This window comes from Erpetoichthys calabaricus, chromosome 1, assembly GCF_900747795.2.
Source record: "Erpetoichthys calabaricus chromosome 1, fErpCal1.3, whole genome shotgun sequence".
Taxonomy (NCBI): Eukaryota; Metazoa; Chordata; class Cladistia; order Polypteriformes; family Polypteridae; genus Erpetoichthys; species Erpetoichthys calabaricus.
The window spans coordinates 318,280,057-318,302,153 of NC_041394.2; the positions used below are offsets into that span (position 1 = coordinate 318,280,057).

General features: G+C 38.1%; 1 protein-coding gene across 1 annotated transcript in view; it reads left to right on the top strand.

Annotated features, from left to right (window-relative positions):
• LOC114663992 (ovochymase-2-like) overlaps positions 1 to 22,097 on the top strand; it is an 88,005-nt gene that overhangs the window by 30,716 nt on the left and 35,192 nt on the right. Inside the window, exons 12-20 of the mRNA XM_051928942.1 lie at positions 963 to 1,094; positions 1,754 to 1,884; positions 3,333 to 3,426; positions 3,598 to 3,726; positions 8,516 to 8,584; positions 8,744 to 8,924; positions 16,655 to 16,727; positions 19,639 to 19,828; positions 20,337 to 20,479. Of these exons, the coding sequence (XP_051784902.1) occupies positions 963 to 1,094; positions 1,754 to 1,884; positions 3,333 to 3,426; positions 3,598 to 3,726; positions 8,516 to 8,584; positions 8,744 to 8,924; positions 16,655 to 16,727; positions 19,639 to 19,828; positions 20,337 to 20,479 (1,142 nt within the window). The remainder of the gene's footprint in view (positions 1 to 962; positions 1,095 to 1,753; positions 1,885 to 3,332; positions 3,427 to 3,597; positions 3,727 to 8,515; positions 8,585 to 8,743; positions 8,925 to 16,654; positions 16,728 to 19,638; positions 19,829 to 20,336; positions 20,480 to 22,097) is intronic.

Genomic DNA, 22,097 nt, shown 5'->3' on the forward strand with positions numbered 1-22,097 from the left:
CTTCTGGCTGGTGGAATGAGCTATCCATTTACAAATTGACACTCTCAATGTATTTACGAAGTGTTTGAAGACCTTTTTGTTCTGAGCAGTTTACTTTTATACCTTTTTATACCCAGCCTCCCCATCCAGTCTACCAGACTGATGTTTATTCAATTGACTTTTTATTAAGTCACTTTGGATAAAAGTGTTTTGCTAAGTAAATGTAAATGTCTGCAGTCTGTACCACCTTTTGGCTGCTCTCTTTTTAGGGTTTGCCACAGTGGATCTGTTTCCATATCTTCCTGTTCCCTGCATCTTGCTATGTTACACCCATCACCTGCAAGTCCCGAGTAGAGAGAGAGGACATGCAGACTCTACCATGGGACAAAGGCTTAAAATTACAAGTCAGTTAATTGTAGAAAGGACTCGAAGGGGAAAGAAGCTCCTAGCCGTATCTCTAACTTGGGCTCCACATGCAATATATCAAATCTGCTTTAGCAAAGAATACCTTATGTCTTTAAAAGTTCAATTGAACCAGGCAATGCCCTCTTGTTCCTTTAATACTAAAAGGTGTAAGGTCTTTTGGAGTTGTGCAGGAAGGAGCAGCAAATCTCAGTCCTTGACTATAAGGCATGATACTGTACGTACATCAAAAAAATTAGAAATAAGAAACCTTGAAGCAATTTCTGAATGAAAATTATACTGTTAAACTGGATTTAATTAAATTATACCCGTTTACACATGAGATTGAGATTTTTGGCTTCCATTTTTAAATGCATTTTTTCAGTAATTTTGAAGGGTCATCATAATTGGGAACAGCAAGGTCTAGCAATTGAAGATACGACCATAAGGCTTACAAATAACTGGATGGCATTAGTCCATTAACATAAGGTAACTTGGTTCAGGTATTGGTCTTGATGTAAAAGTGCTTTCCTAATGTAGTGTGTTTTTTTTTTTTTTCCTTTATTTTTCTCTCCACTTAGGCAAAATATGTGGCAACACTCCCCCAGCTCCATTCTTAACGGAGTCAAATAAAGTCGAACTACAGTTTGTTTCAGATATCTCATACAGTGGAAAAGGGTTTGAACTACAGTATACTGCTGTTCTTAAATCTGGTAAAGCACATTCTCTAGATGCAGTTCACAAAATGTTTTGTATTTTGGGCACCTCTAGATATCCTTAGGTATTATTGATGCAAACTTGTTTTTTGTAATGAGTTGTTTAAAATGGGGGTGGGGGGAATCCTATTTTAAGTCCTTACCTATTCAGTGAAAAAAAGAGTGGTTGAGTATGCCTCACTCTGCAAGTAGGGAAATATGTAAACATTCTTCACGTTTGAATGTGGTGTCCACATATCTGCATCCCTAATTAGAATTTAAACTTTTCTAAGATATCTTCAGTAGCTCAAGAATGTGATATTGGAAGGACTGTAATAGTTTTTACTGCAAGTACATCCTCTGCCCATTTGCCTATATACTGTTTTTAACCCAGCTTGATGATTAGTTATTCAGCAAAGCTTTCTAATGTATAGCTCATTGAAACTGCAATAACTTTGAAATACATTTTATGGTGTCAAGATTATTTGAAAATCCATGTATATAATGGTGATCTTCATAAAGCATGTAAGCTTACTATTAAAAAAGCTTCAGTTGCACGTTTCCCAACTAAACACTTCAGGTTAGTTTGTTTACTTTCTTGAACTCTTTCTGTATGGTGCTTTAACATTGAGCATTTTAAATGTGGTAGTTTTCTAAGCACATATTTGTTTCAACAGGTTCAGGATGTGGAAGCATCGCTAAACTGAATCAGCCTGGCACTATTGACTCTTTCAACTATCCATTTCCTTATTCTGCCAATTCAGATTGTATCTGGAAAGTGATGGCAGGAATGAACCAGATAGTAAAGGTAAATTTAAATATTCAAATTTCTAAATCCTTTCAGTTAAGAGGCAGGGATACTCTAGGCAGCAGCTCAGACACATTCGTATGCAGCATTTTGGAGAAACTGGGAAATGACACCTTTGATTAAATAGGGAATTGCAGCCAAGCCAGCTAAATGACAGCTCTTGCATAGAATTCATATCACGGAGCTGTTATAATGTGCATTTATATAACAGATCTATTAAATCTTAAGTGATGAATATGATGCAAAGACTGTATTTTATTGCTCTTAAAAGAGGGCAAATGCTGTGTATTTGCACTGAACTTTTTTGAGTTTTCATTAGTTGTTATAGCCTACCTGTCGTGTCTTCTCGGGGAAACTGGAAGACCGGTCAAGAATTTCTTACCCAAGCTTCACTTTGTCCAGCTCTCAGTTCTGGAAAGCCATGAACTGCCCCAGGTGCTACATTGTTTTTGTTTATGGCTGTTGATGCATAAAACATAACCGGTTTTTGCCAGCATAAGGCTCTTTGCAGCAGTGTCCGGTTATCGTAAAGTTATTGGAGTACTTGATTGCACTCATTGCAATAAGGGAATTAAGCAAGAATTAAGCTGCTTTTGTTAACCATTAGCAGTTAGTCTATTAATATACTAGTCATTTGTGATGCCAGATTGAGACTGCGTGTTATGGCTAGGTGGCCTGGGTCCACCTGTGATTTCTGTTTTGAGGTAAAGTATCTTTGGCAGACATGATGGTCTGTATGTAGTGACTGGCTAGTTGGAAAGGTAACTAGCTGAACTTTTTCATACGGCCTATTCTATTTACTGTAACAGCAATCCAGTCATTACATGTGCCAGGTGATAGTGGGTACACTCTGATGCTGGTGCCTTGTGCCTATCTGGCCCCAGAGGAGAAGCAGTAGAATGCTGCGCGTGCTCTTGGTGCTCTCAATTACAGAATGCAACACTGTGTCGGGGTAGAGGATATTCTATCAACCAGTGAAGGCCTTTTGTGTTGTGATTGACACCCTGGAACAACCATACATGAACTATGCTAATAATCCACCTGCATACAAAACCAAGCAACATTTGAGCTGCATCACGTATACACGTTCACAAGAGGGTTGTGATTTGTACAGGCAAATGTGTAGAAATGTGCATACACTGGGTTTTATGACTTGGATTTTTTGGTATATGCATATTTTCCTGCTTATTTTTTTTTTTGTATGTGGGTTTTTTGTTTTTTTTTTTTTTTAAATCTGTTCCATAAACCTATTGATACAGTGTAATCACATACCCACAGCTAACCTGAGGTTTTAATTCAGTGCTTCTGAATCACGTGCAATATTATAACACATATAATGGAGAAAAGCAGTATTTCTGTCAATTGTATTTAATGGAAGGAAATAGGCTCTTGTTTAGCTTAGATGGTTAATTTATTCAGCCAAATTCTGTTTAAACATTATCTTTCAGATAAGATTTATTGATTTTGAAGTTGAAGAAAGTTTGGACTGTACATATGACTCTGTTAGCATCTTTAATGATTTTGAAAGGCATTTGCTGATTGGTAAGTTGGAGTTATTAAAGGGTACTTGGATCTAAATTTTCCAGCTGATGCATTAGTTTAGGACGTTTTCCTCTACTTACATAATTAGCAGGGCTGTTTTGCAGATTTTATTTTGGTCTGAAATGGCACTATACACACACGTATTTGCTAATGGATTATTTTTAATTTAAGCAAAGCTCTGCGGTGCTTCGATACCTGGACCATTTTGGAGCAGCAGTAATAAAGTCTTAATTGAATTCAAGAGTGACAATGAGAATCACTTCAGAGGATTTAAAGCTTCAGTTACATTTGAACAGCCTGGTAAGTGACAATGAGCAAATCTCTTCACCTGCCTGTACTCCAATTGGACAAACCAAAAGGAATGTGACCAGTTATCTCAAATGTTGCAAGTCACCATGGACAAAGGCATCCGTCAAATCATGAACTAGTACTCGCTCAATGTAGCTGCTTACTCTTGAACATGCTATATCCTGTTGCAAAGGAGTAAAACATTTTTGCTGTAAATCAATTCCTGAATTTTTTCCCCTACAGACAAGTCTGAGTTTTGTTGATGGTCATTGCATAACAGTCTTGTTACAAGAAATTTTTTTTGTAATTGATATGTGCAATCTGTACAAATGTGAAATTTGAGTATATAATAATTTTATCCAATGTTTACAATTTCACTTATTTACGTCATTCAGTAAAGTGTTTATCTGCCTAGGACTAAATAGGGGTGGGGTGGCTGGGGGATAAAGTTCAAACACATTGCGATTTACTTTAACTTATTACAAACGGCAAAGATGGATGTTAGGCTGCACATTTAAGTGACTCATCTAATGAACTGAATGATTTTAGAGTTTTCTCTTGAAGTGGAAGAAAATTAACATGCAGGTATTATGTTTTGAAGGCTTCTTAAATGAGCTGGGGAACTTGTTTAAAATCTGCAGGTGCAACTAGTATATTTAAAGAATTTTAAAGAGTGATAGGATTGGGGCATCCATTTCAAAGTAAACCAATGGAAATGTCAATTAAAATTAATCGATTCCCCTTTTAAAGGAGTGTATATTGCAACAGAGCAGCTTGTGGGGGACCCATTGACCAAGTGTAAACTTGCACTCTCTGTCCACCTTGCCTTGAATCCATCACCTCCACTTCTGTGTGTTTTTTGGGAGATTAAATTTCAATGTCAGTAAATGTAAAGTATTACACATAGGTAGTAAGGTTAGCTTTGAATACACAGTGGGTGGTCGGGAAAACCGAGAGTATACCTTTATGAGAAGGATTTAGGAGTCATAGTAGACTCTCTAAGCTATCGACTTCTTGACAGTGTTCAGAAGCCATTAAGAAGGCAAACAATATTACGTTGTATAGGACAATGTGTGGAGTACAAATCCAAGGTGGTGATACTTAAGCTTTATAATGCACTGGTGAGGCCTCATCTTGAGTACCGTGTGCAGTTTTTGTCTCCAGGCAACAAAAAGGACATAGTAGTACTAGAAAAGGTCCAGAGAAGAGTGACTAGGCTGATTCCAGGACTACAGGGGTTGAATTATGAGGAAAGATTAAAACCGCTGAGCCTATACAGCTTAAGCAAAAGAAGATTAAGAGGTGATATGATTGAAGCGTTTAAAAAATTATGAAGTGAATTAGTATAGTGGATTGAGACTTGTTTTTAAAATGAGTTCATCAAGAATACAGGGACACAGAAACGTAAAGGTAAATTTCACACAAACCATTCAGAAGTTTTTCTTTTTGATAGACCCTTGGAATAAGCTACCAAGTAGTGTGACTTTAGGGACTTTAAAGGCCCAACATGTTTTTTTTGGAAGAAATAAGTGGATAGGACTGACGAGCTTTGTTATAATATATGTATATAATATATATACAGTGCATCCGGAAAGTATTCACAGTGCATCACTTTTTCCACATTTTGTTTATGTTACAGCCTTATTCCAAAATGGATTAAATTCATTTTTTCCCTCAGAATTCTACATACAACAACCCATAATGACAACGTGAAAAAAGTTTACTTGAGGTTTTTGCAAATTTATTAAAAAATTGAGAAAGCACATGTACACAAGTATTCACAGCCTTTGCCATGAAGCTCAAAATTGAGCTCAGGTGCATCCTGTTTCCCCTAATCATCCTTGAGATGTTTCTGCAGCTTAATTGGAGTCCACCTGTGGTAAATTCAGTTGACTGGACATGATTTGGAAAGGCACACACCTGTCTATATAAGGTCCCACAGTTGATAGTTCATGTCAGAGCACAAACCAAGCATAAAGTCAAAGGAATTGTCTGTAGACCTCCGAGACAGGATTGTCTCAAGGCACAAATCTGGGGAAGGTTACAGAAAAATTTCTGCTGCTTTGAAGATCCCAATGAGCACAGTGGCCTCCATCATCCGTAAGTGGAAGAAGTTCAAAACCACCAGGACTCTTCCTAGAGCTGGCCGGCCATCTAAACTGAGCGATCGGGGGAGAAGGGCCTTAGTCAGGGAGGTGACCAAGAACCCGATGGTCACTCTGTCAGAGCTCCAGAGGTCCTCTGTGGAGAGAGGAGAACCTTCCAGAAGGACAACCATCTCTGCAGCAATCCACCAATCTGGCCTGTATGGTAGAGTGGCCAGACGGAAGCTACTCCTTAGTAAAAGGCACATGGCAGCCCACCTGGAGTTTGCCAAAAGGCACCTGAAGGACTCTCAGACCATGAGAGAGAAAATTCTCTGGTCTGATGACACAAAGATTGAACTCTTTGGTGTGAATGCCAGGCATCACGTTTGGAGGAAACCAGGCACCGCTCATCACCAGGCCAATACCATCCGTACAGTGAAGCATGGTGGTGGCAGCATCATGCTGTGGGGATGTTTTTCAGCGGCAGGGACTGGGGGACTAGTCAGGATAAAGGGAAAGATGACTGCAGCAATGTACAGAGACCTCCTAGATGAAAACCTGCTCCAGAGCGCTCTTGACCTCAGACTGGGGCACTAAAGTATATTCCTTGACTAAGACCAGAAGCCTTAAGAAATGATCTTGTAGGGTGGGTTGGGGGCAAGAAATTCTTACTGAAACTCCAACAGAAGGATTGAAATGTGGTAAAGAATCCACTTTTGATTGATGTTCATATTGATTCCAGTATGCCCGAGCTGGAGAAGAATAATGGAGCAGTCGCTGTGTTTCACAGAATAGCAATGAATAGTTTGGGGTGGATTTTAGCCAGCCTGGATATTTCCTCTCCACGTCCGATTGTGTGTGTGTGTGTTTTAAAATTTGATTTAGGCTGCTTTGTGATACTGCATTCCTTTTGATCTTTGGTTGGGTATGGAGTAATTAAAATTTGATAAGTTTGGAAGTGTGTTGCCATTTTGTGTAAATTTATACGACATTAAAATCGTGGAAGATGATGCAAACAATGGTTCTGCGACTAAGCAATTTAACTGTTCGTTATTTGATATTTCAGTATTTGAATGTTCATTATTTGAAAGTTGTACAATCATCGAGACTCCTCAAAGCAACTAATACAGTGCCACTACTCTTGACACCTGTTGTGTGTTCAAATTCTTCTCAAATCATGGCTTAAAATGCCTGGCTTAATTTTCTGGCACATCACCAGATTTGCAGCACAAGACTGATTTATACCCCCCAAAAAACTTTGCAATGGACAGTTTAATGCAAACAGAAATAAATGTGAAAAATCAAGAAAGGTGGTTTAAATTTTGTAACCTCCTTAAGCAATTGTTTAATTACCAATGATATGCAATTAGTTAGTCTTTTAGACAATGGGGAAAAACTGCTTTTTAAGTTGCTATTAGTGTTTAGTGTATATGATTAAGTTTTCCCTCAAAATGCAAGTTGTTTATGGCTGTGGAAGATAAGTGCAGTAGAATGAGTTTTTGTTTTTTTTTTAAAAAAGGGCAGTGGGCTTGGTTAGAGGAAGATGAAGGCTGATGCCTTGCTACTTGGTTTCATAAACTAATCACAACCAGTGATTATCTTTTACACCATGGGGAAATTAATTTCTGCTTGTGACGCATGAACTTTAATGTTTACTAGAATTTCTGGTAAAGCTTTTGGGAGATTGATGGTGCTGTGAAATGAAAAAGCACTTTTAAAGTTTGTGGTTTACAGATTTGATTACATGAAGGTGTTGCAATTTTTTTGTCTTTGGTTATTACACTAGTTAAATATAATTTGTAATACTGGGAAGAGGATAACCTGCAGTGTAGTTATTAGATATGTCTTAAATCTTAATGTTTTCATTGTTTCGAAAAATGTTTGTTCAAGTTTTATTGTAGGTGTTTGCAATAAGCCCCAGTCCAAAGTTTCAGATTTGGATTTTTTTTTCTTCAATCCCATAGCCCAGGTCATATCCCTTCTCTTGACTTTTTGGGAATCAAGCCCTGCTTCAAAATTCTATAATGTGGGAATACCTAAAGAGTATCAGCAGGACAGTACTCTGATATCCATGTTTATTCCTTTACTGTGTTGTAAGAGACGGTGCGTGCAGTGCATGTGTTCTACAAGCCTAATATGTAAACACTTGGACCACATCTAAACCATGTAAAGGTCACACATTGGATTTCTTCACCAATTCATATTTTAGTATTGAGACTTGGTGGTAAAGGTTCAGTCAGATTTCCCTTCATGCTGGATTTTGGAGGAAAGGCTGACAATGCAAACACTAAGGCCAACTTGAATCAGATATCTGCTCATTGCTTGGAGTGGAACCATGGTGTGTGTGTGTTTTTATATATAGATAGTGCCATTCAATTAAAGAGTGCAGGGATACATCAACATTTGATCAAAGGTGAAGGTGCAGAGTTACCAAAAAGGTGTTGGTGGTACTCGGCAAAAAGCAAACCAGCCAAAATCATGGCAGTGGTTTATTTGGTAGTTTACCAAGTTTTACATTCTAAATTAGACCACACAGATGTTCCTCTTTATGGTGTCAATGTGTTGTTTGTTCTGACGGTTTTCATGAACAAATTCAATGCAGTTCTAAATGTAAATTTGGACTGCCTATGACCTTTTATTATATAATGTGAAATACCTTTAACTATATTTTGACTATCTCCAGATACAGTGTTAACTGCCTTTTCTGTATGTAGGCACTCAAAATTCTATTGAAGTTAAACCAACAAAATCCGAGGAAATCCAGGTGACAGGGCATATCACAGGTGGGTTTTTTGTATGCCGATTTCAATCTTCTGTACTTCATTTACAGTATGAATACTGAAACATGCATGCATATACCTGAAAGCTAGTTTTTTCCATACTTAACTGCAGGTTCACTTATATTTAAGAATGACCACAAAAGAGTATGTGTTTTGTTTTAGGCACATGTGGAGTTACAGCCAGACCGGCACAATGGAAAGATTCCTGTCTTGGCAAAATGGAGCAAGTTGTACCTTATAGTTACCCTTGGCATGTTGGCCTGAGTTACCGAGGTGTTGTTTGGTGTTCTGGAGCAATTCTCAGTAGGCAGTGGATAGTGACTGCTGCATCCTGTTTTAAGCAGTAAGTTGCATTTTTAGCATGCATTTTATTTTGGAAATTAGATTGACTTTTAATTATTGCTAGAGTATCAGCCTTTGCCTTTTAATAGTAGATATTTAGAGGTATAAATATAGTATAATTTTAGTTCATTTTCTCCCACTGCTAACCTTGGTGCCTTTTCCCTGGGCCACTTTGTAAAGCTGTACAAAAATGTCCCACAGTAAATGTAAAAACCAATGCAAAATGAGATTCAACCCCCACCCAAAAGAGACCAGTAAAAAGTTTTTTTTTTGAACTGTCAATCACAGATCCTGCATACTTGTTCTAAATTATTAATCCTCCTTTTAAATAAGGAATAGTAGAGTGTCCATGAGTGCACATGTATATACATAAATTATACTAATATAACAAAAGGCTGGTTATTAAACAAGGTCAAATAGTAAATCTGTTTCGATCACGTTCTGTATTTCGGAACCTTTGTTTACAAAGTATGTTAGCCCTAATGACCTTATTTCTTTGTGTGTGTTGCCTTTGTTCATCGGACATTGCAGCCCTCTTGTGGATGCTGGATACATTACTCCAGGCATGGACACCCGAAGGCGAACGAGGTTGGCTTATTTACATAATGTGTTACTTTTACTATGTGAAATGCAGCAACATTTCAACAGGAACAATTGCTCATCAACGAGCATGTCTACACTTTAAAGGCATTCTGTAGTTCTGTACAAAGTGTGCCATATGTCTGATATAACAGCAAAGATGTCAGTACATGAAATGTACAGCCAGCATCAGTTTTACGGGGGGGGTGAGGAAATCGCACTAGGTGGCATTTTGCATGTGCCACTTAAGTCCTTTGTGCTGTGCTTCAAGTATTGACATTACAGTTGATACGGCAAACAAAGTAATTATTTTGACACCACACTTTATAGTTCACGATTTGAAGTAGCAAATGGGGAGTGATAAATTTTATGAATTTTCTCTTGCACCTTGTGTACCTTTTTAATATGAATTCATTATCTACTCCTTTTATAATGACTGCATGGTTACCCCCATTTCTAATATTCCAAGAAGATCAGCTTTAGACAATTGGCTTGCAACCCAGCCTCTGTCAGAAGCCAAAATGTGCTTGAAAAGAATGCAAAATTAGTTGTTTGTAGGAATAGACACTTCTATAATTGCTTACAAAAATGTTTGGAAAATCCATCGAACGTGGCAAAAAACTTTCACCTCTTAAATTCTTTAGAAAATCTGTGTGAGATATTCTTGCTGATTGGGTAAAAGTCTACTGTTTTATGGAGAAAACTACTTCCTCAAAAAAAAAAAAAAGAGCAGTCTTCAGAAAGGCAGTCAGAATTAGACTTTATTGCACAGTAAATGACTGCACAGCACAAATCCGGTCTAAGTTCATGAAGTGAGCCTTGCCTTGGGCAGCCTTGCATTTATTATAATTATCTCAAAATTTCCCTCCCTCACCCAGATTCCCATCTGCTTTTAGAGGCTTTTTCATAATGACCTCACTCTGTACCTTTTTCTCATAACAATCACCTGGTCTTATGGACTTTCTCACAACAATTACCCTGCCCCCATAAACTCTTTCATAACAATCTTTCCCAGTAGATCTCATAGATTTTCCTTCCCAGTTCATCTTCTCATAATGGTTTTGGCTCAAGACATATTTACCACCTGGAGGTGAGCATATCCCAATTACTCCACTCTGCATGCTCATGCTCCTGATCCTGTGATGTTAAATAACTGATTGCCTTTTGCTAATCAGTTCTGCAATTAAGTTGGAAACGGGAGTACTCGCATGTGAAAACTGGACTTCTCAATTCATTCTTTGATTTAATTATTGTTGCACTAGCATCCTTTAAGGCTAAAATCATAGGCGGCAGTGCAGATAAGCAGCATCGTGCAGCTTCACTTATAAGGGCCAAGCTGTGGATAAGCATGGTGTTTCCTGGCTGCTTGAAAGAAAGGAAAAGTATAGCCTTTTAGTAGTTATCTTACGGTAGTTAGCTTTAGGCTGTGTATTTTCCCAAAAATAAACCCTAGCATGATTTTCAGGCTGCTCTGTAATATAAACCCTACCCCAAAAATAAGCCCTAGTCAAGACAGTCCGCTGAAAAGTAAGGCACCTAATGCTGCATTTATACTTCATGCGATGCACTCACCTGTGGGTGTGGGTGCTACTGCTACACAGGTGTTTTACTGTTGCAAGCGTACTTTATGTAAATCTGGAAGATTCTACCAAGTGGCAATGCAAGATATCATCACAGTGAGAAGATGTTCGGCTTCGCTGTCTTGTGTATTACCCAAAACATCCATTAAATTCCGAGGACACCTTGCCACAACGTCTCTGAAAAGGATGTTTAACGATTACATCCATCAATCCGGGTATGTGGCCATTCCAGCAAGCATCAGGTGCGAGACGGAAACAAAATCCCTGGACGGGGCTTTGGAAGATCGCAAGCTGAACACAAGCATACACATACACTAGTGTCATTTTATCGTCACCAAATCCCCAAATCTTCATGTCTTTGGAACAAAAACTGAGCACACTGTGGAAACCCACCAGGAAAACATGCAAACTCCAGGCAGGATAACCAGCGTCCTTAAGTTTTTGTTTTTTTTTTTTTTTCTGTGTGGCTCAAATACACTGCCGTACATTCTGATGCTGTTGTGAAGGGGGCAAAAAAAAAAAAAAAAGACAGCACAGAAGATATTTGAGACTTTTGAAATGCATTATCATTACGTTGGGGAATATGCGATGCTTGAATATAAAAGCACCAGATCGGCATTTTGCTTCACCACATCGATCCTAGAGGATCCTAAAAGCTACTGGAGTCACAAATTCAGGCTGGAATTCCGCATTTGAATGTGGAGAGTTATGACGATATTCCGGAAGAAGATGACATGACTGTATTTGAATAAATATAGATTGTTGTACATGAATAAATATAAGACATCCCCTGAAAATAAGCCCTAGTGCAACTTTTGGAGTAAAAATTAATACAAGACCCGAATTTTCTTTTTTTCGGGGAAATAGGTAGTTTAATACATTCTGCTGTAACTTGATTTATCAAATCTTCATAATGACGAATTGACAATTGGCAGCCGCTCCAGGGCAGAGGCTGAGCTGCCAGGCATTGAAGCAGGCCAACGCCCCCTGAGCTCACAAGCATCTGCTTAAATAAAGGGAAAAGACTCTAACCTTCAATAATCAACTCTTAAACCCCTGTATAGCTCAGACCACTTAACACAATGCATTTTACTTTAACTTTATTCCCTAAGGTATTGATGAGCCTTAATATATAAATTTAAGTGCTTATGTTTATGTGCTAAAGTGAGAGCTTGTCTCATGTTCTCAAAACTAAAGGCCTTGAATGCTTATCGAGCTTTAGTCTTCTTTCGGTTGAAAGCCTCGGCACCTGTGTTCCCAAAGCAAAATCTGCCTGCTTGCTTGTTCAGCTTCTTCAGAGAACACAACATCCTTGACTCTCAAATTCAAAAGCAAGGGAAAAGACCGGCAGGCCAACAGCTGTTAAGCTAAAATGAAATGGTGACTTTTAGGCTGCTTCAAGCCTTGATCGATCCACTGCATATTCCTTATTAAGAAATTGGTGATTGAATCTGATGGGCGACAGTAGCATCTTTTAAAATGTGTTCTTTAAGAATATAAGACCATAGCTTCCATCTCATGTTTAAAATAAATGTCAGACTATTTAAAGACTTTTTTCATACACAAAGGCAGTCTATTACCAAGTAGTGTAAAACAGTGGTTCTTTGGAAGTCAATATTTAAGGGACACCAGTCTTTAATCTCTTTTAAGGATTGTGAATAATTAACGCTTTAATACAAGCAGGATAAAGATTTTTGACAGTTTCATATGCCAATCTCTTAAATAATTGAATGATCACATTTAATTAAGATCCATTCTTCCCTCACTGCTTTGTGATGATGGAAAAACTAGTTGAAAATCAATAGTTACAATTTTGTGAGCCATGGTTGAACTAATTTAGAATGTTAACACTCGGTTGATCTGTTTTATGGATCTCAGTATGTGCGTCTTGGAAACTGCAGGTCTGACATTGTGGTAAGCAACACAGGAGCGCCGAAGGGGACTGTACTTTCTCCGGTCCTGTTCAGCCTATATATATCAGACTTCCAATACAACGGAGTCCTGCCACGTGCAAAAGTTCGCTGACAACACTGCTATTGTGGGCTGCATCAGGAGTGGGCAGGAGGAGGAGTATAGGAACCTCATCAAGGACTGTGTTAAATGGTGCGACTCAAACCACCTACACCTGAACACCAGCAAAACCAAGGACCTGGTGGTGGATTTTAGGAGGCCCAGGCCATTCCTGGACCCTGTGATCATCAGAGGTGACTGTGTGCAGAGGGTGCAGACCTATAAATACCTGGGAGTGCAGCTGGATGATAAATTGGACTGGACTGCCAATACTGATTCTCTGTGCAAGAGAGGACCGAGCCGTCTATACTTCCTTAGAAGACTGGCGTCCTTCAACATCTTCAATAAGATGCTGCAGATGTTCTATCAGACGGTTGTGGCGAGTGCCCTCTTCTACGCAGTGGTGTGCTGGGGAGGCAGCATAAAGGACGCCTCACGCCTGGACAAACTGGTGAGGAAGGCAGGCTCTATTGCAGGCATGGAGCTGGACAGTTTGACATCCGTGGCAGAGCGATGGGCGCTCAGCAGGCTCCTGTCAATTATGGAGAATCCACTAAACAGTGTCCTCTCCAGACAGAGGAGCAGCTTCAGTGACAGACTGCTGTCACTGTCCTGCTTCACTGACAGACTGAGGAGATCGTTCCTCCCCCACACTATGCGACTCTTCAATTCCACCCGGGGGGGGGGGGGTAAACATTAACATTATTCAAAGTTATTGTCTGTTTTTACCTGCATTTTTATTACTCTTTTTAATTTAATGCAGTAATCCCTCCTCCATCGCGGGGGTTGCGTTCCAGTGCCACCCGCGAAATAAGAAAATCTGCGAAGTAGAAACCATATGTTTATATGGTTATTTTTATATTGTCATGCTTGGGTCACAGATTTGCGCAGAAACACAGGTGGTTGTAGAGAGACAGGAACGTTATTCAAACACTGCAAACAAACATTTGTCTCTTTTTCAAAAGTTTAAACTGTGCTCCATGACAAGACAGAGATGACAGTTCTGTCTCACAATTAAAAGAATGCAAACATATCTCTTAAAAGGAGTGTGCGTCAGGAGCACTGAATGTCAAAGTGAGAGAAAACCAAACAAATCAATAGGGCTGTTTGGCTATTAAGTATGCGAAGCACCGTGCAGCTGCACACAGAAGGTAGCAACGTGAAGATAATCTTTCAGCATTTTTAGACGCTCCGTAGTGTCTAGGTGTGCGAACAGCCCCCCTGCTCAATCCCCCTACGTCGGGATCAGAGAAAGTCAGCGTGAGAGAGAGAGAGAGAGAAACAAAAGTAAGTTGGGTAGCTTCTCAGCCATCTGCCAATAGCATCCCTTGTATGAAATCAACTGGGCAAACCAACTGAGGAAGCATGTACCAGAAATTAAAAGACCCATTATCCGCAGAAACCCGCGAAGCAGCGAAAAATCCGCGATATATATTTAAATATGCTTACATATAAAATCCACGATAGAGTGCAGCCGCGAAAGGCGAAGCGCGATATAGTGAGGAATCACTGTATTGTTTTTTTGTATCCATATGCTGCTGCTGGAGTATGTGAATTTCCCCTTGGGATTAATAAAGTACCTATCTAGCTATCTAAAGCTAGAGAACCATGAGGTTATATTAGCCACAAACATTTAAATATATAAAAAATACATTCATGCAAGAGTGTTTTTTTCTTATTTGGGGCCTAATGCGCCTTCAAGAATTGGTAGTATAACCCAGGAAAAGTGGTACTCTGGCAGATATTTTTCAGTTTTTTTAAAATCAAAACAAGGAAGCCTATTTAAAAAGGAAGTATCTTACAGCCAAGTTCACTGATGGTTTGTGTGGTGCTACTGGGAAAGCTTACCCTTCCGATGTATTGGGATCAACAAACCGTGAAACTGCTTGTACTAGTTTGATTAGACTGAGGTGCATTTCAGCATTAATGTACACAATTTAATAAATTGCTAAATAAGTTGTACATTGTTTTGTGGTGGATTGTATGGTAGGCAGAGCTAAAAGCTGCAGAAGGGCGCAGCTAAACTCTAGTAGCATCACACAAGCATGTGCTCACAGGAACAAAGCATGATGCCTTCGTAAAGCAGAATGCCCTGTTTGTGCCTCTGTGCTAATATAAATTCGCTCCTGATCTTGGAGAATTTAAAGTTGAGGCCATTTCAGGCACTATGAGAGGAATACATGGCATGTTAATTTTAGTAGAGGGTAGTGAAAGGATTTGAAGGTGCTGAGAGGTTTTCCTTAAAAAATGAACACCAAAAAAAAAAATGCTTAGACATGAATGGCAAGCTGAGGTATGTAATTTTTCTGTAACTATGTGCTAGACAGGTTTGAAAACCTGTGTGGTCAATCTTAAAAACAGTTTTTTTTTTGTTTTTTTTTTTTTAATATTTTTATTTTATTAATTTTCATTGTAATCATTCCATACAAACAGATCAATTTATAACCCAACAAATTTGAAAACAAATCAAACCCCACCCCTGAGAAGGAGAGCTTAGCTAAAGGAAAATTTCTTTAAGCTTTTTAATAAGGCAACATTAGACGAAAGAAGGGTAGAAGTAAATATCTATATAAATAAGAGATGGAGAAGGGAGTTAAATGCAATAATAGTTAATTCTCTTATTCTAAAATAATATTGATTAAATCCTGCCAAGTTTTGAAAAAATTTTGTACAGATCCTCTAACTGAAAATTTGATTTTTTCCAATTTCAAATAATATAAAACATCGGTTTCCCACTGACTTATAAGAGGAGAGTTAGGATTCTTCCAATTTAACAAAATAAGTCTGCGTGCCAAGAGTGTAGTGAATGCAATCACCGTTTGCTTGTCCTTCTCCAATTCAAGTCCATCTGGAAGGACACCAAACACAGCTGTTAGTGGGTTAGGAGGGATTGTGATACTAAGGCTGTCTGAGAGGCACTTAAAAATTTTTGTCCAAAATGATGTTAGTTTGGTGCAGGCCCAGAACATGTGACCCAGTGAGGCAGGAGCTTGGTTGCAGCACTCGCAGGTTGGATCCTGGCCTGGAAACATTTTGGACAGTTTTAAGCGAGACAGATGAGCTCGATTATATAATTTTTAGTTGAATAATTCTATGCTTTGCGCATATAGAACTCGAGTGAATTCTCTGCTTTGCTACCTTCCACTCCTTTTCTGATATATTGATTAAGAGATCTTCTTCCCAATGTCCTCTTGGATCTTTGAAAGGTAGGGACTCTAATAAGATTTTATATATTGCGGAAATAGTGTTTGTTTCCTCGGAATTGAGCAGTATTTTTTCCAGCATTGTGGAGGGTGCAAGGTGGGGGAAATCGGGCAATTTCTGTTTAACAAAATTTCTAATTTGAAGATAGTAAAAGAAATGTGTAGCTGGGAGGTTAAATTTTTAACGTAATTGTTCAAAAGATGTAAATATGTTGTCTATATAAAGATCTCTAAAAACAGTTTTATTTGGTTTTTGCATTCATTTTAGCTCGTTCATTTTGTGCATTTTTTTGCTACTTTAGTACAAGAGACAGTCTATAATTTAAATACTGACAGCTGTTCTGTTTACTTTTATCTAGTTTTTCCTCATTAAGTCACTGGAAAGTAGTGGCTGGAGATCATGATTATCAACTTGATGAGAAAACTGAGCAGGTAAATGTAGGCTGAGATCTGAACATGTCTTGACTGTGTGTGTCTTGGTTTGTAAACTATAGAGAAAATATTGTATCTTAATTCTCCCTGGATATGATAGAACCTAACAATATTTGATACCTTTCATCACCATGGCAAAAAAAATACAATTCAATGGCCTTTTATTAAAGTTTCTCCACTAACTAAAGTGAAAAATGTCTTCTGTAATACAGCATAACACAGTATACAGTATAAATGCTAACAAAATAACAGCTTTAAAATACTGGCATACAGCATACCCATCAAATATTACCCACCGATCACTTAACTAAGCTAGTATTGGTATTTATAAATATCAAAATATAATGCAAGGCTTGAATTTTAACTTGTGCCAAAGATAGGTATCCTTGCAGTATAATAACAAATGTAGAGTTTATATTCTTGGGAGGTTAGGGGACATCTTAGCATAGGGTTTATAGAGAATTACCTGTCGTGAACTACCTGATTAATCTTGGCTTCTACCATCCTAAATTCTGACATTTTCTGTCCAGTAACAGAAATCTACTGCCTAAAATTCATACTATATATACAAATTCTGCCATTATTATATGTGTACTGTTAGAGAATGCTAGAATAGTTTTAGATCATTCCTTTTAAAAGGGCTTTTTTTTTTTTTTTTTTTTTTTTTTTTTTAATATATGTTTTTAAAGTCTGGTTTGTTGGTGTATCAATTGGTTAAGTTCCTAATATTTGCTTTTGTAAGATTTATATTTGGAATAATTAACTAGTTAATACTACTAAAATGGTAATATTTAATGGATTAATCAAATTCAAATTTTCAAATGTTGAACTCGCAGTGCTTTCATTTTCCAAATTTGTCCCTCCCTCCTCTTACATTAATCACAACTTTAAAGCTTTGTGAAATCAAACTTGGCAGTTTTTTACGTTAATTCTTTATTTCAGAAATTAATTTTAAAAAGCCTGCGTTTTGTGGTTTTCAACATTTCTTGTGAGAGCTGACTTTCTTACGCTCCTGTACAAGTTGTTCTGATTTATAACTATGACGCAACATCACATTCTTCAGCGTACCATTCACGTATATGATGTGCTTTCACTTAACATTCATTAATGTAACCTGTAGTTTGCCTTCAAAAATCATGAATGACTAATGTTTGCAGATGTGTATTTAGCAATGAAGTATGCCATTTTATTTGTTCTGCTGTGTACTTTGTTGATTATGATGTATAGTGTGTTTAAGAGATGTGCTTTGTCATTTGAAATACTAAATAAATTTTATTTTGGTATTAAATCATGGAGCTGCTCATGTCATCGCATTTGTAGATGATCACCACTTCATTTGAGTCTTGCATTGATGTGTTTTTTGCTTCAGTTACCATTGGAAGTTCTCCCACATTCTCCCATTCCTATATGCGTAACACTGGATGCGTGTAAGTCGCACTCCAGAACTGCTTTCTAAGGTAAACCATTGCTCAAAAAAGTGGAATCCTCAGATTTGTATTTAATTTAATGGATTTTGATCATTGATTCTGATTGGTCTTTTAAATTTAAAAAAAAAAAAAAAAAACTTGTAAAAGCCTAGGAAACATTCTACCCACTATTGATGGGTACGGATCTGATTTAGCATTTTGTGCTTCATGCACTGTTCAATTAAATATGCAGGTTCACAGTGAAAGAGTTGACTATTTTTGCAGCCTTAATTCTCTCTTACAGGCAAGCCCACATTACCATGGAATCCTAACTCGGTCATTAAGTGCCTTGTTCGATGCAGATGTTGGTTATCATGGTCTTCTACTTGTTTCCCTTTCCATAATAAAAAATTAGTTCCTGAATCTTCTCACGGCATTTCCACTGATTGCTTTTTCTCTGCCTTCCTTATGCTTTCTTGCCATTGATTTTAACTTGTAATGCAAAACCTTCAATGCCTTCAGTTCTGAAAAATCCCAAATATTTTAATTCTGTTCTTTCTCATTTAGTTAATGTCTTTTCACCTGTGCTCTATAATACTTTTATGCTGTATGACCCCTTTTTTTCCTCCCACAGCTCTCTAGTCTATCTTACATTGCATTGTTCACATTCCTTTTCACAACCATACAGTAACTGCAAAAGCCATTTTGCTGTAGCAGTCCTTCTCCTGATTTCCTAGTTACTTCTATCTTGTGTTAACATGCCACCTAGGAAGTGAGGATCCACTTGTATGATATTTTAAGTGGCATTTTGTCAGTGCTTTGTTGTGTTTTTTTTTTTTCCCCCCCAATTGTTTGTCCCTTCTCTTCACTGTCTTCTACTCTGACATTACTGTAGTTCCTCATCATTTTCACCAATAAATATAGTATCTGCAAATTGCACATTGGTAACATTGACACCTCCTAAACATATATTCCTTTCCTATAGCAAAAGAACACTTGTATCTTGTCATATTCCTTATAACTTCCATTCTTCATATTCATACTTGTTTCTTAATTTTTGCTTTCCCCATTATAGATTAATTACTAATCAAATCTATTGTATCAAGTTGCAGACTTTTTAAAATGTTTAACACTTCGTGTTTCAATTGCCTTTGTGTAATCAGTGAAGCATATATGCAGTATCCTTTACATTTCTATTGCTTGTTCAATTAAATATCTTAGAAATACAATTTTTATTTACCTTCCACAAATCCATGCTGCACCTCAAACTTCACTTCTGATCTTGACTTCCCATCTGTTTAATATAACCCTTAACTCTTACCTAGGTTTTTCTTCCCCCTATCCAGTCAAACTTAAAATTTCAAAATAGGTCGAGCTTTACTTGTGAAATGAGTAATGTAAATGTTTTTCTGTATTCATCATAACTAGACCAGAAGTACATTATTAAAGCATATTGCACACTTGCAGCACTGCTAGTTTTAAGTCTCCATGTGTTTGCTTTGTAGGTCCTGGAGGTGTTGGATATCCTAATGCATCCCAGATTCACCCTGTACAGTTCAGAATATAACATTGCTATGGTAAAAGTGCAGGAAATTATTGTTAATGAATATGTTAGCCCAGTATGTCTGCCTGACAGAGAAAATACATTGGAGCCCTCTTCAATCTGTATCCTAACAGGAAGAGGTATTATAGATGGTATGTATAAGTGATAGCCTGAAGTTTTGATTTTTTTTTTCCCTAGTAAAGAATAACTGCAATCTAGTCAGGAAGTTGGCAAACCAGCCCAGCTTGGTGCTGATCCCAGGACCAGATAAACTAAGAGGGTTAGGCCAAGGGTATACCTTATACACAATGCTAACCCTAATACTTTTTTTTCTTCTTCTTCTTTACCCCCCACAACCCCTTTTTGTGGGCATTTTTTGTTGGGGAGGTGGAAATCTAGCCTTTTTGAAGGATTCCTGTTCAAATTGAAGAACCTAAGCAGAGTAAGATCAATCTTTAGATCAAGACTAAAACCAGAAGTTTTTGAAGGGATTTATTATTGTTTGTTATAGTTGGATTGGGTATTATCAAACTCATGTCTACAGCAGAATTTGTTCAACTTGTGTATAGATTTGTGCTTTGTCTAGTTAGGTGTAATATCATTGAAGAATGCTTGCAGGTAAGTAAATTCATGTCTGATATGCCTCCCCTCTCATTTTAGGACAAATGGTTAGTAGGTTGCAGCAATGTTATCTTCCAATACATGACTCTAACATTACTTCAGAGTCCATGAAAACAGGCAAGATGAGCAACACAATGCTGTGTGCAGGCTTTCCTGGTTCTGAGATTGCAGCTTTTAGTCAGGTATGTAGTCATTTTTATTCAACAGAAGATGCTGGTGTATTCAAACTTTTGTTTCTAGGAGTGGGAATCAAGTTAAAATTTTCATATTTGTAAAGGTTCCATTCCACTGGCAAGACATTTGCTCATGTGGCTTAGTCTCAAATGCATTTGTCTTAGCAGTCGGCTCTCGCCATTTCTGCTGTTCCATTCTCCTAAGGTTTTTAAATTTATTTTAAAAATTGCATAATTAGCACTAAAGGCTACTTTAAATCAGTCATTGATGGTGATATTGCATGTTTCGTTTCATTTAAGAAATGTTAGCAATTTTGATTATTCCCTTTTTGATTCATAATACGTAAATCCTATTTTCTACCTTCGCATCATATGTTGTGTACAGGTCCTTTTCTCCCTCCTTAGTGTTCAACCTCTCATACAACTCCTCATACACTTTTTTTTTTCTTTAGCCTTCGCCGCCCCTCTTCACCTTAAGGCCCTATCTCCTTGTACTCCTGTCTACTTTCTTCATCTCTCGGACTATCCCACTTCTTCGCCAACCTCTTACTCTGTATACTCTACAGTACTTCCCCATTCCACAACAAGGTTTCCTTTTCCTCTGTCCTCTGTCCAGATGTTATGCCAAGCACCCTTCTTGCTGTCACCCTTACTACTTGTGCTATAGTTGCCCAGCTGTCTAGCAACTCTTCACTGCAACCCAGTGCCCATCTTACCTCCACCTTTTTCAGCTTTCACCATCTCCTCCTCCTCCACTTCTCGATCTTTGTCATCCTGCAGGCCACCGTCCTATGCTGATTAACTACACTTTCCTCTGCCAACACTTTGTAGTCTATGGTCTACTTTAGACTGTCCCTCCTGCATATGATATAATCAACCTATATGTATCTTCCTCCACTCTTGTACGTCACTCTGTTCCTCCCTCTTCTTAAAATACTTATTCACCATGGTTATGCCCATCCTATTTCACAAAATCCACTACCATCAGACCTTCTGTATTCCTCTCCTTGACACCATACCTACCCATCACCTCCTCCTCTCTTCTGTTCCCTTCATCAACATTTCCATTGAAATCTCTCACTTGCATACTCTTCTCCACTTCATCCAACTTAGTTAGAAATCTTTTCTCCTACATCAAACACCCAACTTGTGGGGCATATGCACTAACAACATTCATCATCACACCTTCATTTTCCAGCTTAATAATCATCACTATGTCCAACATTCTTTTCACCTCCAAAGCACTCTTGACGTACTATTCCTTCTGGATAACTCCTACCCCATTTCTCCTCCCATCCACTCCATGATAGAACAATTTGAACCCACCTCCGATCTACCTGGCCTTCCTTCCCTTAAATTTAGTCTCTTGCATGAACATTTATATTGATCTTCCTTCTCTCCATCACATCCACTAACTCTCTTGCCTTACCAGTCATAACTGCAAACAGTCAAAGTTCCTACCCTCGCTTCCACTCTCTTTGCCTTCCTCTCCTCCTGCCTCTGGACATGCCTTCCCGCTCTTCTACTTCTTCAGCCAACAGTAGCCCAATTATACCAGAACCCTTTTGGTTAACAGTATTGGTGGCGGCCGTTTTTAATGTGGCCTCGACCAATCTGGCATGAAAAA